Source organism: Canis lupus, chromosome 9 (genome assembly GCF_003254725.2).
Source record: "Canis lupus dingo isolate Sandy chromosome 9, ASM325472v2, whole genome shotgun sequence".
NCBI lineage: Eukaryota > Metazoa > Chordata > Mammalia > Carnivora > Canidae > Canis > Canis lupus.
The window spans coordinates 42,840,627-42,857,647 of NC_064251.1; the positions used below are offsets into that span (position 1 = coordinate 42,840,627).

At 34.2% G+C, this 17,021-nt stretch overlaps 1 protein-coding gene across 9 annotated transcripts in view; it reads right to left on the reverse strand.

Moving 5' to 3' along the window:
• The window catches only part of NF1 (neurofibromin 1), a 274,304-nt gene that overhangs the window by 174,299 nt on the left and 82,984 nt on the right, over positions 1-17,021 (reverse strand). For 6 of the 9 annotated variants that reach the window (XM_049114226.1, XM_049114228.1, XM_025476460.3 and 3 more), the window contains 5 exons: positions 8,272-8,445; positions 7,674-7,796; positions 7,349-7,423; positions 5,030-5,059; positions 1,827-1,958 (listed from right to left, as the gene is read on the reverse strand). In XM_049114226.1, the coding sequence (XP_048970183.1) occupies positions 1,827-1,958; positions 5,030-5,059; positions 7,349-7,423; positions 7,674-7,796; positions 8,272-8,445 (534 nt within the window). The remainder of the gene's footprint in view (positions 1-1,826; positions 1,959-5,029; positions 5,060-7,348; positions 7,424-7,673; positions 7,797-8,271; positions 8,446-17,021) is intronic. The other 3 variants (XM_049114227.1, XM_025476459.2, XM_025476457.2) reach the window with 1 other exon arrangement.

A 17,021-nucleotide genomic window follows, 5' to 3' on the forward strand; every position in this document is an offset into this window, starting at 1 on the left:
ATTACTTATGTTTACCTCCAATTAACTTAGATTGGAATTTTTGATTTTTAAAAAAATTAAGTTATGTGTTATCACAAAAAGTCAACTAAAAAATAACTGTATTTTATTTATTTTATTGAATAAAACATAACTGCCATGCTCTTTGGCTATAATTTTTTAGACTAGAGAATCCCAAAATATATGGTATAGCAAACTTCTCTATTTGAACGTCAGAGATAAAAAATCATCAGAAACAATTACTGATGACTGGATAAGAGTGAACTACAACTTTATTAAACCAAAATATTTTACTAAGGGAACTTGGGGAAAAAAGAAGCATGCCAGGGAGGAAGCTGTTTAAATTATAAGTGTGAAGTGGATAATTTACTAGATAAAACCAATAGGTAAAAACATGCTGGATCCCTGGGTGGCTCAGTGGTTTGGCACCTGCCTTCAGCCCAGGGTGTGATCCTGGAGTCCCGGGATCGAGTCCCACATCGGGCTCCCTCCATGGAGCCTACTTCTCCCTCTGCCTGTGTCTCTGACTCTCTCTCTGTGTCTCTCATGAATAAATAAATAAAATCTTAAAAAAAAAAAAAAGCTACATTTTCATTTGAAATGACATGATGTGACTATAACTAACTATACAGAGAAAAGTCAAAGAAATAAGGACTTTTCTGATGTAGTTACAATGGGTCATACAGCTACAGAAGCCCTTGCGAAACAGTGACTGGTTGGCATCTGATCATGTGAGCAACAGCAGCCAATAAGAACAGAAAATAAGCAGAAGACAAAGCACCACCAATCAATGTCAAGAGTTGCCATGTGTAATACTCTTGCTATACACAAATACCAAGAAATGACTTCTACAATCCTATAATCCTCTATTTTTTTAAAGATTCTATTTATTCATGAGAGACATATATATATAAATCATATGAAAATAAAATGAAACATATGTCTCTCATGAATGAATAAATAAATAAAATCTTTAACATATATAGAGAGAGATAGAGGGGGGAGGGGGGCAGAGACACAGGCAGAGGGAGAAGCAGGCTCCATGCAGGGAGCCTGACGTGGGACTCGATCCCAGGTCTCTAGGATCACACCTTGGGCTGAAGGCGGCGCTAAACCGCTGAGCCACCTGGGCTGCCCTATAATCCTCTGTTTAAATTGGTTCCATGAGTTTTAAAATTCCACAAGAAGATTAATCTATTAGAATACCTAATTTAAAAACACTCCTTTTACTAAGTTTAAACACAAACTTCAATACAATATGCAACACACAAAGCATATTTGCTGAAACATGAAATATTTTTATTTTAAATAAAAATGTTTAATTTTATTTCTAATTTCCTATGCAGGGAATATTCAGTATCCAAAAGGCAAAACTGAGTATTAGTAGAAACATTCATTTTAATCTAGGAGTCAAGCCACCCTTACTCATCCCCAAAGATGAGGATCAAACCAAAATATTTTGATTCTTAAGGAAAAGCTACAGGAAAAAGAAAGAAGAAAAAAAAGAGAAGAGAAGAGAAGAGAAGAGAAGAGAAGAGAAGAGAAGAGAAGAGAAGAGAAGAGAAGAGAAGAGAAGATTTTTTTTTTTTTTGAGAAGAAGATTTTAACAGCATTTTGTAAGAATATTTCTCTAAGAAAAATAAGTTCAATTAACTGAAATAGTGAAAATAGATAACTAGCATTGCAACAATATTGCAATATACAACATACCACAGTTATAGAAAAGGGACTCATTTGATTTTCTAAAATAATCAAAAAAGCAAGAATAGGATAGAGATACTGAAAATGCAATAGGAAGAAGGTAGGATTCAAATTATGATTAATCTTACCGGTGCCATTCGTATTGCTGGGTGTGCTCCACAACCCTGCACTGCTTTATGAAGTGTTTCACCAAACATGTTTCGAAGCTCAACTGAGTGACAATATACAGCATCAATCTTAGGCCACCAATCCAATGCAGACTGGAGAAAAACAGAGACCATAAGAGAGGAAAAGTACAAATTTGCATGAGTTCTACGCTCTGGTTAACATTGTAGCCTTATGTTTTATCCTTCTGTGAATAACTTTCTAAGACCATGCAAACACACACCATGATTTCCAAAGTCTTCAAATAATATCTTTAATTCAAACACTAACCCATACATTTATTTTAAAATATAATAATGATGAGACAAATTGCTTCATGTGCACAAGAATATAAGACTGATTTTCTAACAGATAAGTTAATGAATCTGAAAAACAGTCTTTAGAGAGCTAATTCTGTAGCCAATCTTTTTCCTTTTTTAACTTTAATATTTTACACATTTCAGAAACATATGTATATAGTATATATTTTCCCACGTAAGAATGCTAATTATCAAAGCTTTAAAAAAGATTAGTGGTTCAACACAATGTTGAAGGAATATGTGGCAAAACCATCACTTATATGCCTACAAACAACAATGGTAAGTACAACACAAAATTAGTAAATGAAATAAAGCTATTAGTAAACCTATAATCTTAAATTGATATGCAATGATGGTACAATACACAAAAAGACTAATGATCATCACAAAGACAAACTGATCATACCTAATTAGTGTATAAAGGTAATTTTTTATGTAAATATTTATCTATTTCAGTTTCACCTGTTTGGCTTTGGTTCTAGTTTCTAATGCCTATTTTATTTGAAGAGTATCTAATTTAACTTTAAAATTCATTACTTTGTTATGAAAATCACTAAAGTTATAAAGTCCATCTATCAGTTACTACAAAAATGGATGAATTTTCATTCCATATGGAGATTATGCACAGCAATGGGGCAACTTCAAACATAGGCTTCCAGCTTATGACACTCCCGCTACATAGGAAGTACCTGGAAGAATGATGCAACTAGCACAAGAAGAGGACGTAAGGGTGTCACACCCTATGTCTAGGTTCCTTCTCATCCAAAACGAAGTTATTTCTCAACTTCAACTTCTAATTTCTTCACCCATAATTCTAGAATACTTTAGGTTATATTACCTTAAAATCAGATTACAAACTCTAGGTACTGGATAGTAAATTATATGATTAACTTACAATACACAATTTGAATCCTGAACTCTATTTATAGGAAGGGACCCCAAAGCTGTGAGGGAGAAATAAATTCTCTTTGGATAGTAAGGTTGTTTCTGCTATTCCCCCAACTCTTACTTTATTTAAGCTAATTCCTAACAAATGATCAAGTTTCAGTTTGGCTATAAAATGGACTCTTTTAACCTTTGGTCAATTTAGTCATTTGACTTGCCCAAGCAATCAACACAACTTGATTACCATATATTTATTAATTTATACAGCTTGTGTTAATCAGCTTAAAGCCCAAAGGCTTCATGATCACAAAATGCATTGAGACAATTGTCCTACTCATTCTCCTGATCCCATAATATCTTGTCAGAAACTAGTAACTAAAGAGATATGCATCCCATATAACATCCTATCCAAACTATTATGCTGTATCGATAGTTGCTGAAATTGTAACATGACACCAGATGCATCTGTTAAAATAATATGATTTTAACTTAAGATTTAGTGATTTTCATAACTGCCATTTTTTATAATATAAAAATTTATTCATTTTAACGTAAAAGTTAAAGATATACTTTCAAATAAAATGTGTGTTAAAAACTAGGCATCATGTAGTTGGCAAAAATTACAGTGTTTTAAGCAGTTACTAAATGTGTCCCTTCTGAAACTAGTCAACTAAAGTAGACATTTCTTTTCTTTCCTCCTTGAAAACACTAGGTTTACTGCCAAACAAATGCAATACTTTTGCAAGTACATAGTATGAGCAAACTATGGCAATTCTTCAAGAGATAGTTAAGTAAATTTTCAAGTGCCTTGGAGAGAACTTTTCCAACCTCTCAGTAAGAAGAGACCATTATCATTTTCAGTATGTAAGGAAACTACAACAAACTGCCATAAGGAAAAAAAATAGAATACTAAAAACTATACAGCTACAGCATGTTCTGCTGATCGCTAAGATTTCTGGGTCACATGTGTATATTACTATTTCTTTAATTTCCCAATTATAACAACATATCTAATTTAACCTAAAGGAAGCCAATAAAGATTAAGTACATAACATAGATCTTATAACTTTAATTCATCTCTTACAGCATGTTGTGATAAAAAAAGTTACAATACTAGGGGTACCATTTTTGAAGCTGACAGTCTACAGTATAGTAATATTCAAGTAGTGAACAGATTTTCAGGTTCCTTAGGAAGAAACAGAATATTTTAGATCTAAACATTGTACTTATGAATTGAGTATGAATGTTTCCCAGAAAGAAAACAAACTGCAAAGTATTATCAATTTTACATAACCCCTCAAAAACATATCAGTAAAATTTGTATCTTATATGACAATGTGACAGTAAGAAACAAAATCTGTGAATTTGACTGAAGAATCATGGAAGAAAAGAACTTATGAGGTGTGTATTGAACCAAGAATCAATGAATAAATTTAAGATTAGGAGTCCAAATATCTAAGAAAAACTTCATGTGATTTCAAGACAAAGTATTTCTATAACCGTCTTCAGTGAGACTTTTTAATGGTCAATTCCATAAATCTGCATAATTATTTTATATATAGTCCTTTTCAGTCAGAAAGTACTTCAGATTCAATATCTATTAGCCTCAACCACAGGAAGAAAAAAGCCAATCATAACAAGAAATAATTTGTCAAACATTCTACAGTATGATAAAGTATCATTATCTAAAGTATACCTTTAAAAGACACTTTATAGACTCAAATTTATGCTTTTTTGTCAAACTATTCATTGAAGGTTACTGATGCTAAGTATTTTAAAAATTAGCCAATATAGGTTTCTCTTTATAAAAATAGACTTCATATTGACGTGACCTCTGATACAGACACACTCCACCTTCACACATGCAGCACTCATCAGAGTACAGAAGGATGCACAACCACTTCACCATATACACTGAGGCATGCATGAAGTACCACTCCAGGCATGCTTTAAACCCACAAAGGAGCAGCTCAGCCACTTACAGCAGTGCCAAGTCCATGCTTGAAAGTGCTCTATATATTCAATTGTAGACAAAAATATTTCACAATTAAAGTAACTAGCCACAAAGTATTAAAAAATTATATACTTGGGTTTATTAAATACACTTTTTAAGCATTTATGTAGAACCCTCCACTCTAACAAATGGAATGTTTTTAGTATTATAAGTCAAAGAAGAAACATAATAATATTTTAATTCTAAATTACAGATAAACCTGAGAAGCAAAATCACCTCTTTTTTTTTTTTTTTAAACAGCCTTGAAAGTAAACATTGAGAATACAATGTCTTGGGGTTCACTACTCTGGCAAAAATTAAAACTTTTTAAGTTAAGTTTTTAATACAAACATACCTTATCTGCAATCAGATTCATTAAGCTTTCTCTTTCGAGAAAATAACATGAAAAGTTATTTATACCTATTATTTAACCCACTGTTACCCAACTGTGGAACATATCATTCCCTCAAGGCATTTTAGTTGTTCAGTATATCTGGGGTTTGGAGGAGGAAAGTGGCCCAAATGGCATTTAACGAAATGAGGATCAGGGATACTAGGTGTCTAGCAACGCACAAGGTTGTCCTGTACAACAAAGAACTGCCCTGCCCAAAATGCTACTATCATCTCATTGAGAAACTAAACATGTCACTAAATAGATTTAGAATTATTTTTCTCCTGCAGGAATGGATAACGAAAATGAAATAAAAAAAGAGAAAACAGAGGCGCCTGGGTGGCTCAGTCAGTTAAGCATCTGACTCTTGATTTCAGCTCAGGTCATGATCTCAGTGTTTTGAGACTGAGCCCCATGTTGGGCTACATTGGACATGGAGCCTGCTTAAGGTTCTCTCTCCCTCTCCTTCTGCCCTGCTCCCTCTCTAAAAAAGGAGAAGGAGAAGGAGGAGGAGGAGGAGGAGGAGGAGGAGGAGGAGGAGGAGGAGGAGGAAAGAAAAGAAAAGAAGAAAAGAAAAGAAAAGAAAAGAAAAGAAAAGAAAAGAAAAGAAAAGAAAAGAAAAGAAAAGAAAAGAAAAGAAAAGAAAAGAAAAAGAGAAAAGAAGTAGAATTTGGTTTAATTCAATACATCCAAGGCAAATGAATATGGGGAGGAATTTTTAACTCATCAGAAGATATACTCTTAAAATCAAATTTGATTATAAAGAGGACAAATATACCTAATTAATGATTAAAGCCCTTTTTAAGGGAGAAAACGTTGACCAATTTACACATAAATGGGTAAAAGTAGAGCTAGAGAACCTTCAAAATATTACTGTTCCTAACCAGAAGAACAGAATTTGGTAGAATTTTAAGATTAGGAGTCCAAATATCTAAGAAAAATTTCATGTGATTTCAAGACAAAGTATTACCATAAATGTCTCAAAGTATTTCCATAAATGTCTTCAGTGAGACTCTGTAATGGTCAAATAGTTAAAAATTCATGGTCCAAATCTGATAGTTTCATTATCATTCTACTTAATGTACTCTCATCAGAGTCAAAGGTTTCACAAGTATCCTTTAATGAGCTTAATTTTGTCTGATATGCTTTTGTATCACATCAACACCTCTATTTAAGTGTGTTAATATTTCATTTATTTAAGGAAGACTACTAAAAAGTACAATCAAACATGATCTCACCATTTTTTAAATGTACCATTCTGGCCTACAACATAAACAGTTACTACTTTTAACTTAAAATGGTAAGGTGAAAAAAAAAAAATGGTAAGGTGACAAGTCAGAAAATATCAAATGCAAGGAAAAAGCTAGGAGTATTAAAATAGTATGTAGTATGTAAAGAGTTTGGGGATGAAAATGTTCAATTATAGTCTCAGTGGCACTGTTCTCAAGAGCTTTTGATACAAATAAAATATTTTAAGTTTAATCTTTCCAAAGGCTCCTATTAACTTTACCTTTCTCAATAAAGGCCCTCAGGTCAAACTGAATATGAAAAATACAATTGCAGGATGCCTGGGTGGCTCAGCGGTTGAGAGTCTGCCTTTGGCTCAGGGCGTGATCCCAGAGTCTTGGGATTGAGTCCCATATCGGGCTTCCTGCATGGAACCTGCTTCTCCCTCTGCCTATGTCTCTGCCTCTCTCTCTCTCTCACATGAATAAATAAATAAAATCTTAAAAAAAGAAAGAAAAATACAATCGTTTATCAGTTACTAGATATCACCCGTCAGAAATCTTTCTATACCATACATCTAAGTTCAAAATCTTTTACAAACCAAGAATGTTTTTCTTAAAAAGAAATACAAGAGGAAAGAAAGGAAGGAAAAAAAATTTTAAGTAATTTAGCAATACCTTTTGGACTTACATTGGTGATGATTCGATGGAGTGAATTTACCAGCACATAGTGAAATGTAGAAGGGGAATTCTGAGCCAGGCAGATCTACAGGGGATAAGAAAAAAATTGTGTATTATTTCTATGAGAAAAATATTCAACACAAATGAAGATAAAAGAAACAGAAAGGAAAAGTTTTTAAAAAAAGGAATAAATCCTTAAGGTCTTAAAATTAACATCAATACATAATATTGAAAAATACCAATTCATCTTTCTAGTCTTTTCACATTTATAAAGTAAGGATCAACAGCATAAGTTGTAATAGTAAACACAACTGGATATAAACCAATACTCTCACCTTAAAGTGTTGGTTATTGTGAGGGCTTATTCGAAAGCAAGAAACAAGGCAGTCAATCATTAGATCCACATCTGCAGGCTGACTGCCTCTTGAGAATGGTTTACTTGGATTAAAGAGTAGGTTCTATGAAAATCCCAAAAGAAAACAAAAGCCTTTAAACAATCATGTAGTACTTTTTTTTACTAGTATTTAATAATACCAACACAGCATCCACATACATGGAAATAACATTCAATTGCCAGAAGAAGCACAAAGCACTAACAAAGTGGTTCATCAGTCTGATAAAATTCTAAACTATACCAGAAATGGTTCCTTTCAGGCCCTAATTTCTACATTATTTTAAAACCAAGTCTGAATATTTATAATTTAACAAAATGAGTTAATTCTGTGTTTTCATCATACTGTAAAAACCAATTTAGTCTGATTGACACAGAAATAACAAAAGCAGGTCTTATGAACTTACCATCCAAGAAGATTCAGAACTTCAATGTTAGCAATGATCTTTGACAATGATCTAGCATAATAATACTTATACTAGAAGTTTATTTTTCCTTTAGTTTTCTTAAAATTTGTAGTTAAGAGATAACAACTGCATTACCTTAAGATCAACCACCATGGACTGAACCAGTAGGAAAATGACAGAGTTATCTTCCCAATTGATATAAGTACTTGCTTTACAGAGTTTGACACAGGCAATCGCAGCACTTTCTGTCAGCTGCCTGCTTCCTCCGTGGCCGGCGAGTGCTTTTCGTAGACTGTCCAGAAACAATTTCTATAGAATTCAAATATAGAAAAACAACAATATGCGCAGTTTCTAACATTTCAGATTTGTGTAATAAAATAGCAAATTATCAGCCTCTAAAAATTATATTTTAAAACTACATGGGCAGCCTGAGTGGCTCAGCAGTTTAGCGCCCAGGGCCTGATCCTGGACACCTGGTATCGAGTCCCATGTCGGGCTCCCTGCATGGAGCCTGCTTCTCCCTCTGCCTGTGTCTCTGCCTCTCTCTCTCTCTCTCTCTCTCTCTCTCTCGCTGTGTCTCTCATTAATAAAGAAATAAAATCTTAAAAAAAAAATGTCATCATTTACATGTTTCTCAAATAAAAAAAAAAAAAAACAATCTGTTCTTCACTGTCTTTGTTGAATTATTAAAGGAACTTAAGAGAGAGTCCCTCCCAAACAAAGTAGTTAACTTCTCAACCCTGAATTCAGCTGATCATATTCTCTTTCTAAATATTTCTAAATATTATACTGTCTTGGTTGTGGTCTATGCCAAACCATTGATTCTCTTCTAAAATTCCACGCATATTCAACCTTAAGCCTTCTAACTAGATATACCTAAGGCTGTTCTATTGCTCTAAATTCTGTTCCTGAGAAAAAGTTATCCATTCTTATGATCTCAAGCCCTAATTGCAGCTCACTAACAAATTTCCCCCTCTGCTTTTCACCTAAATGAAAATCTTACAACTCTACTTACATGTATTCTCAAATATAACACGTCAAAAGCTAAAATGATCAATCAGCAGCAGAATATACATTCTTTTCCATTACTCATAAATACCCAGGATAGATCATATGTTAGGCTACAAAACAGGTCTTAATAAATGTATAAGAGACTGAAATCACAGGAAATAATTTCCTAATCACAATGAAACTAGAAATCAACAGCAGAAGGAAAACTGGAAAGTTCACAGATACATGAAAATTAAACACCAATGGCCAAAGGAAAAAAAAATCACAAAGAAAATTAGAAAATATCTTGAAATAAATCAAAGGGAAAACAACACCAAAAACAGGACACAGTGGAAGCAGTGCTAAGAGGAAAACTTGTAGCTGGAAATGCTCACATTAAAAAGAAGAAAGCTCTCAATTCAATAACCTAACTGTATACCTTACGGAACTAGAAAAAGAGCAAACTAAATCCAAAGCTAGCAAAAGGAAGGAAATTAAAGGATTACAGTAAAGACAGAGAATAGAAAAACAACAGGAAAAAAATCAAAATCAAAATCTGGCTCTTGAATGGGTCAAGAAATTTGAAAGACCTTTCGCTAGATGAAGAAAAGAAAGATCCAAATTACCAAAAAACAGAATTGAAAATGAGAATATTACTGTTTTTAAAGAAATAAAAAAGACTAAAAAACAATTGGATAACTCAGACAAAATGGGCAAGTTCCTAGAACATACAATCTACCAAAACTGATTAAGAAATAAAAAATCTGAATTAAGCTAGATTTAGTAAGGAGATTAAACCAGTAATCAAAAACCTCTCAACAAAGAAAACCCCAGGTTTCACTGGTGAATTCTATCACACATTTAAAGAAGAATTAATACCAACCCTTCTCAAATACTTCCAAAAATTTAGAGGAGAGGGAACAAACATTTCTGAACTTTCCATTAAGGGTAACATTATCTTAATACTAAAGCCGAACAAAAACACAACAAGGAAACTACAGACCAGTATCCCTAAAAATATTTATGAAAAATCCTCAAGAATTAGCAAACCAAATTCAGCAGTATATTAAAAGGATTATACAACATGACCATGTGGGCTTTATTTGTAGAGTAGAAAAAAGGTTCCAACAACAAAAATCAATCAATATGATATACCATGTTAGTAGAATGAGAAAAAAAAAAAACAAAAACAAAACCCTCACATAATCCTTGCAACCGCTGCAGAAAAAACATTTGACAAAATTCAACACCCTCTCATGATAACAGCACTGAGTAAGATAGGAATAGAAGAAAACTTCCTCAACATGGTAACAGCCATATATAAAAAGAGGACAGCTAACACCACACAACAGTGAAACACCAAAATCTTTCCTCCTAACAAGGGGAACAAGATAAGGATGCCTAGTTTTGCTGCTTCTTTTCAACATTATTAGGGGAAGTCCTAGACAAAACATTTAAGAAAAGAAAAAGAAAAAAAAGTTACAAGTCATTTAAATTGGAAAAGAAGAAGTAAAATTGCCTCTGTTCTTAGATGACAGAATCTTATTTGTAGAACACCTTAAACATACACATGCACCTATTAGAGGTAATAAATTCAGCAAAGATCTAGGATACAAAATCAACATAAAAATCAGTCACATTTCTAGACACTAGCAATGAACCACTTGAAGAGGAAAACAATTCTACTTATGAGAGCATTAAAAAGAATAAAATACTTGGGAGTTAACCAAGATGGTGAAAGCTTACACAATGAAACTACAAAACAGTGTTACAAGAAATTAAAGACACAAATAAATAGAAACATCCCATGTTCACTGACTGGGAGACCTAACATTGTTAAAATGTCCATAATGCCCAAAACAATCTACAGATTCAATGCAATCCCTATCAAAACCCCAAAAGCATTTTTTTGTAGAAATAGAAAAACCCATCCAAAAATTCATATGGTATTTCAAGGAATAAGAAATAGCCAAAGCAATCCTGAGAAAGAACAAAGTTGAAAGACTCGTATTTCCTGATTTCAAAACTTACTATAAAGCTACAGGAATCAAAACACTGTGGTACTGGTATCAGAACAGAGCTATAAGCAGTGAAACAGAATAGGAAGTCCAGAAAGAAATCCTCACATACAGGATCAAATTATTTCCAACTAATGTGCTAACACCATTCAATGGAGAAAGGACAGTTTTTTTGAACGAAAGGTGCTAGGAAAACTGAATATCCAGATCCAAAAGAATGAAGTTGGACCCTTCTCTCCCTCATATGTAAAATTTAACTCAAAACAGCTCAAAGATCTAAACAGCTAAAACTATAAAACATTAAAGAAAATCTTCACAACACTGGATCTGGCAGTTTCTTTTGGATATAATAACAAAAAAGCACTAGGAACAACAACAAAAAATGAATAAATGGATTTCGTCAAACGAAAAACCTTGGGTCACCTGGGTGGCTCAGTGGCTGAGCATCTGCCTTTGGCTCAGGTCGTGATCCCTGGGTTCTGGGATCATGTCCCACATCAGGCTCCCTCTAGGGAGTCTGCTTCTCCCTTTATGTCTCTACCTCTCTCTGTGTGTTTCTCATGAATAAATAAGTAAAATCTTTTAAAAAAAGAAAAAAGAAAAACTTTCTGTATCAAGTGACACTATCAAGAAAGTAAAACAGTCCACAAAATGGGAGAAAACATTTGCAAATCATACATCTGATAAAGGATTACCATCCATAACCTATCAAGAACTCCTACAACTCAACAACAACAAAAAATAAACAGCCCAATTAAAGAATGGGCAAAAAACTCCAATAGACACATCTCCAAAGAAGATATACAAATGGCCAATAAGCTTATGAAAAGATGATCAACATTGTTAGTCATTAGGAAGATGCAAATCAGGGCACCTGGCTGGTTCAGTCACAAGAGCATGCAACTCTTGATCTCAAGGTTGAGAGTTTGAGCCCCACGTTGGATGGAGGGACTTCTTAAAATAAACTTAAATTGTTTTTTAAAAGATGCAAATCAAAACCACAATGAAATACCACTGAACACAAGAAATTTCTAGGACCTAAACAAAAGTCATATATACATAGAATGGAATACTGATTCAGCCACAATATGAAATTCTGATCATGCAACAAAATGGATCTTGAAACATTTTAATGGCATTAGCCTGACATATAAGGTCAAATATTGTATGATTCCACGATATGAGGTGCCTAGAATAGGCAGCTGAGAGAGACGAAGAATAGAATAGAGGCTACCAGGGGTCAGAGATTGGGGGAATGAGGAGTTAATTGTTTAACGTACAGAATTAGACTTTAAAAAGTTCACTAATAGATAATGGTGATGGTTGCAAAACACCATAAATGTACTTGATGCCACTGAACTGTACACTTAAAAAAGGTTATTTCATCACAATATAGATAAGTAAATAAAATTTTAAAAGCTAAATTCGCATTATTTTGATCCAGTTCCCACTTTGGAACTTCCTTTTATCAGCCAAAAACACTACTTTGTATATCTCACCTTTACCCCTAAACTTTTCCCTATTGCCTAAAGAATAGTTTCAATCCCAACTGTCTCACAGTATCCTCCAGACTGTTCACATCTGCCTCTTCATCCTCATTTCTTATCAACACCTGAATAAATCTTCAAGTCTCTAGCTAACTAACTTTTCTGAACATCCATTTTCTTGATCACCCAGACCTGAACAACTCTAAGTTCTATTCTTATTTCAAGCTCAACTAAGGTTCCACATCTCTTCTTGCAGCACATACAGCCTGCATTATTCTCCTAGTGGACAGGTACTCTGGATATATAGCTTTGCATCCCTAAAGAAATAACTGGAAAACCTAAGAGAGAACAGTCTAGGCCATCCTTGACTCCTCTTCTTTCTCCTAACTCCTTCATGTCTTGGTTCCTGGAGGATATAGATGTATTTCTCAGGTTCTCTTGCAGTTAGATATAGCCATGTAACTAAGTTCTACCCACTGGAATGTGAAAGTGTGCCATTTCCAGGCCTGGCCCATAAAAAGCCTCAGCATGATTTCCCATGTTTTCCTTTCTGGCCAGCAGAATAGGATCAACTTCCATAGAACCTATGTTTTAAAAATGGCAGTCTTTGCTGTCCAAGGTCCTAAGAAACCACAAAGAGGAGGGGGGTATCCTACAGAGCTATTCAGATCAGCAGCTCATTACTGTTTCATAAGTATAATAAAGATCTATTGTACTAAGCCATTATACTACCTTCCTAGTAAAATAAAAACACAATAAAATAACAAAAACTATAAACTAAAAGAGAGAACCTTTTCTCACATATAGTTCACATATAGTCCACAATGTATAACTGAGCCCAGTCCAATATGCTTAGGGTTCTATTTGTTATTTGCTCTTTGCTTGCTTTATAATAAAGAACTAAATGATTACCAATGCCTAGGAGGAGATCTGTCACACTGCCAGTCTATTGGCTACTTAAGAATTCAGGGAGCTTGGGGATCCCTGGGTGGCTCAGTGGTTTAGCACCTGCCTGTGGCCCAGGGCATGATCCTGGAGTCCTGGGATTGAGTCCCGCACCAGGCTTCCGGCATGGAGCCTGCTTCTCCCTCAGGCTGTGTCTCTGCCTCTGTCTCTCTCTGTGTCTCTCAAGAATAAATAAATAAAATCTTAAAAAAAAAAAAAAAAAGTTCAGGGAGCTCAGTATACTCATAGGAGACTCTCAAGCTCCTACAGGAATTCTCAAGAACTACAAGAATAGTTTTAAATGCAGTTTTAAACATTTACATTAAATTCTGTACCCTAAAGAAATGATACACAGTCTTCTCCAGTAACCACAGAATTTTTTCCCCACAGAATATTTTTAAAGCAAATATGTACTACCATTTTCTAAGCACAATTAAATCTTTAAAAAATCACCAAAAAAAAAAAACTAACAATTTGGAAACTATAACAGATTCTTCTAAATCAAGGTTAGTATCATAAAGTAAGAGACTAATAGACAAAAAGTCCATAGGTGAATAGAGAAACTGGCATAATAAAAAAAAAAAAAAAAAAAAGGAAAATAAGTACAGGAAATCAATAGACATGCAAAAGAAAACATGCAAATAACCACAAAACAGAAATGATCCTGAACATCACTAATCAAAAGCAGTAAAATGAGACACTCTTTTTCATGTTATTAAAGACTGAAAAACATGTGATCATGGTTAAGAATGTGGGAAAGCAGGCATTCTAAGTCATATTAGTGACATGCTACAAATATTGGAGAATGTAAATCTAAGAATAACTATTAACATTTTTATATACAGGGTTGTTTGGGTAGCTCAGTCATTTGGGTATCCAACTCTTGATTTCAGCTCAGGGCATCTCAGGGTCATGAGATCGAGCTCCATGACAGACTCCACTCAGCAGGGAGTCTGCTTGGGATTCTCTCTCACCCTCTCCCTTTGCCCTTCCCCCTGACTCAAGCACACTAGCTTGCTCTCTCTTGTACATGTGCTCTCTAAAATTAATAAATAAAATCTTAAAAAAAAATTTAATAACAAATCCCAGTTTTGGAATTCTAGTCTATAAAATCAAAAGCATCTGTTAACTGGGGTGCCTGGGTGGCTCAGTCAGTTAAGCATCTGCCTTCGGCTTGGGTCATGATCCCGGGGTCCTGGGATACAGCCCTGTGTTGGGCAAAAAGCCTGCTTCACCCTCTCCTGCTTCCCTGGCTTGTACTCTCTCTGTCAAATAAATGGATAAAATCTTTTAAAATATTAAAATATAAACATTTATTAAAAGCATCAGTTAACAAAAATATATGAACAAACATATTTACTTAAGAATTAAATATAATGTCAAAAATTTGAAAAAAAAAAATCTAAGGGGGATCCCTGGGTGGCGCAGCGGTTTGGCGCCTGCCTTTGGCCCAGGGAGCGATCCTGGAGACCCGGGATCGAATCCCACATCGGGCTCCCGGTGCATGGAGCCTGCTTCTCCCTCTGCCTGTGTCTCTGCCTCTCTCTCTCTCACTGTGTGCCTATCATAAATAAAAAAAAAAAAAAAAAAAAAAAAAAAAAAAAAAAATCTAAGTACCTAAGTATTCATCCATTCACAGTGAGGTGGGTGAGTAAATGAGGCTCGTTAGTGTAACAGAATATTACCTAACACTTAAAGGAATGTGTTAGATCTCTACCAACTATTTTGAAGAACAGCCAAGACACACTTAAGTAAATAAAACAGATGCAAAGTAATGTGTATATTATGATTTCATTTTGGGGTGCCTGGCTGACTCAGTCAGTGGAGCATGTGGCTCTTAGTCTCAGGGTCATGAGTTCAAGCCGCACACTGGGTGTAGAGAGTACTTAAAAATATATATGAATGAATGAATGAATGAATGAATGAATGAATGAATGAATAAATAAATAACTTCATTTTAAAATATAACCATCACTGCCTTATGTACGTATGTATATTTTAATTTGAATATTTGTATGAGCAAGTAGATATGAATGGAAGGATACGTATAAACCAACCATTAATAACGGTTAGCTCATAAGTAATGTGACTAGGAAAGAGTGAAAATACATAAAAAATAAATGAATAATGCAATTTTTAATACAGAAGTATTTTAAAATCTAAAATTTTTAACCTAGAAAATTACTAAGAAATATATAAAAGTCTATTTCAAAAATCTTGAGACATTCTGGGTATAAATGTCACATATTGTGTGATTCCATTTATATAAAATGTCCAGAATAGGCAAATCCATAGAGACAGAAAATAGATTCGTAGTTATCAGAATCTAGAATAAGGAGTGACTGCTAACAGATATGAGGTTTCTTTCAGGGACAACAAAAATGTTCTTAAATTAGATAGTGGTGATGGTTGCACAATTTTTTGTATATGCTAAAAACCACTGAACTGTATGTATGCTTTAAAAGAGTGAATTTTATGGTATGTGAATGATATCTCAATAAAATGAATAAATAAAATCTTGGGTAGGAGCAATATGACCAAAAAAGCTAGGAGACAAAAAGAAAAAGAATTGGCTACATACAAATTTTAAATATCTAAATAGCAAAATCTAAAACAAAAAAACCTATAAAGTTAAAAAAAAGAAACCAAGCAAAAAGTGTACATACAAATCAACAAAGAACAAACTATTCAGTGGAAAAAGAGATTCATAGAAGGTATACAAATAACCAATAAACACTTGGAAAGATGTAGTTGTGATCATTTGAATACAAATTACTTAAGAGTAGTATTGAATTTATAGTAGCTTTTTAGCTCTGTTTCTTTTCCCAATAAACAGAACCCCCCCCAAAAAAATTACTCTTTTGACAAGACCCCAAAGCAACCTAACATGAAAAACGGTGTCCTCACAACAGAAGATAGAGGCTACAGATCAAAGAGGAGTACCAAAGCATCACAGACTCTAAAGGATTACCTAAGTTCACTTATTTAGCCATCTATTGCATAAATTCCCTATCCAATATTTCTACAAATTATTGAATCATTCTGCTGATTCTGAACATCTCCATCCACAGGCAAATCATTTCATGGGCAGGAGCCCATTTCATGTTCACTCAATTAAGAGTATTTCTCCCAAAGTGGCAGGCAAGCAAGCAATAAACAGTGTATTACGAAAACAAACTGCATAGAGAAATTCAAATAACACAATATTAACACCCTACACTGCTCTATTTTATTTTAAGGATATTCTTTATTGGGATCCCTGGGTGGCGCAGCGGTTTGGCGCCTGCCTTTGGCCCAGGGCGCGATCCTGGAGACCCGGGATCGAATCCCACATCGGGCTCCCGGTGCATGGAGCCTGCTTCTCCCTCTGCCTGTGTCTCTGCCTCTCTCTCTCTCTCTCTCTCTGTGACTATCATAAATAAAAATTAAAAAAAAAAAGGATATT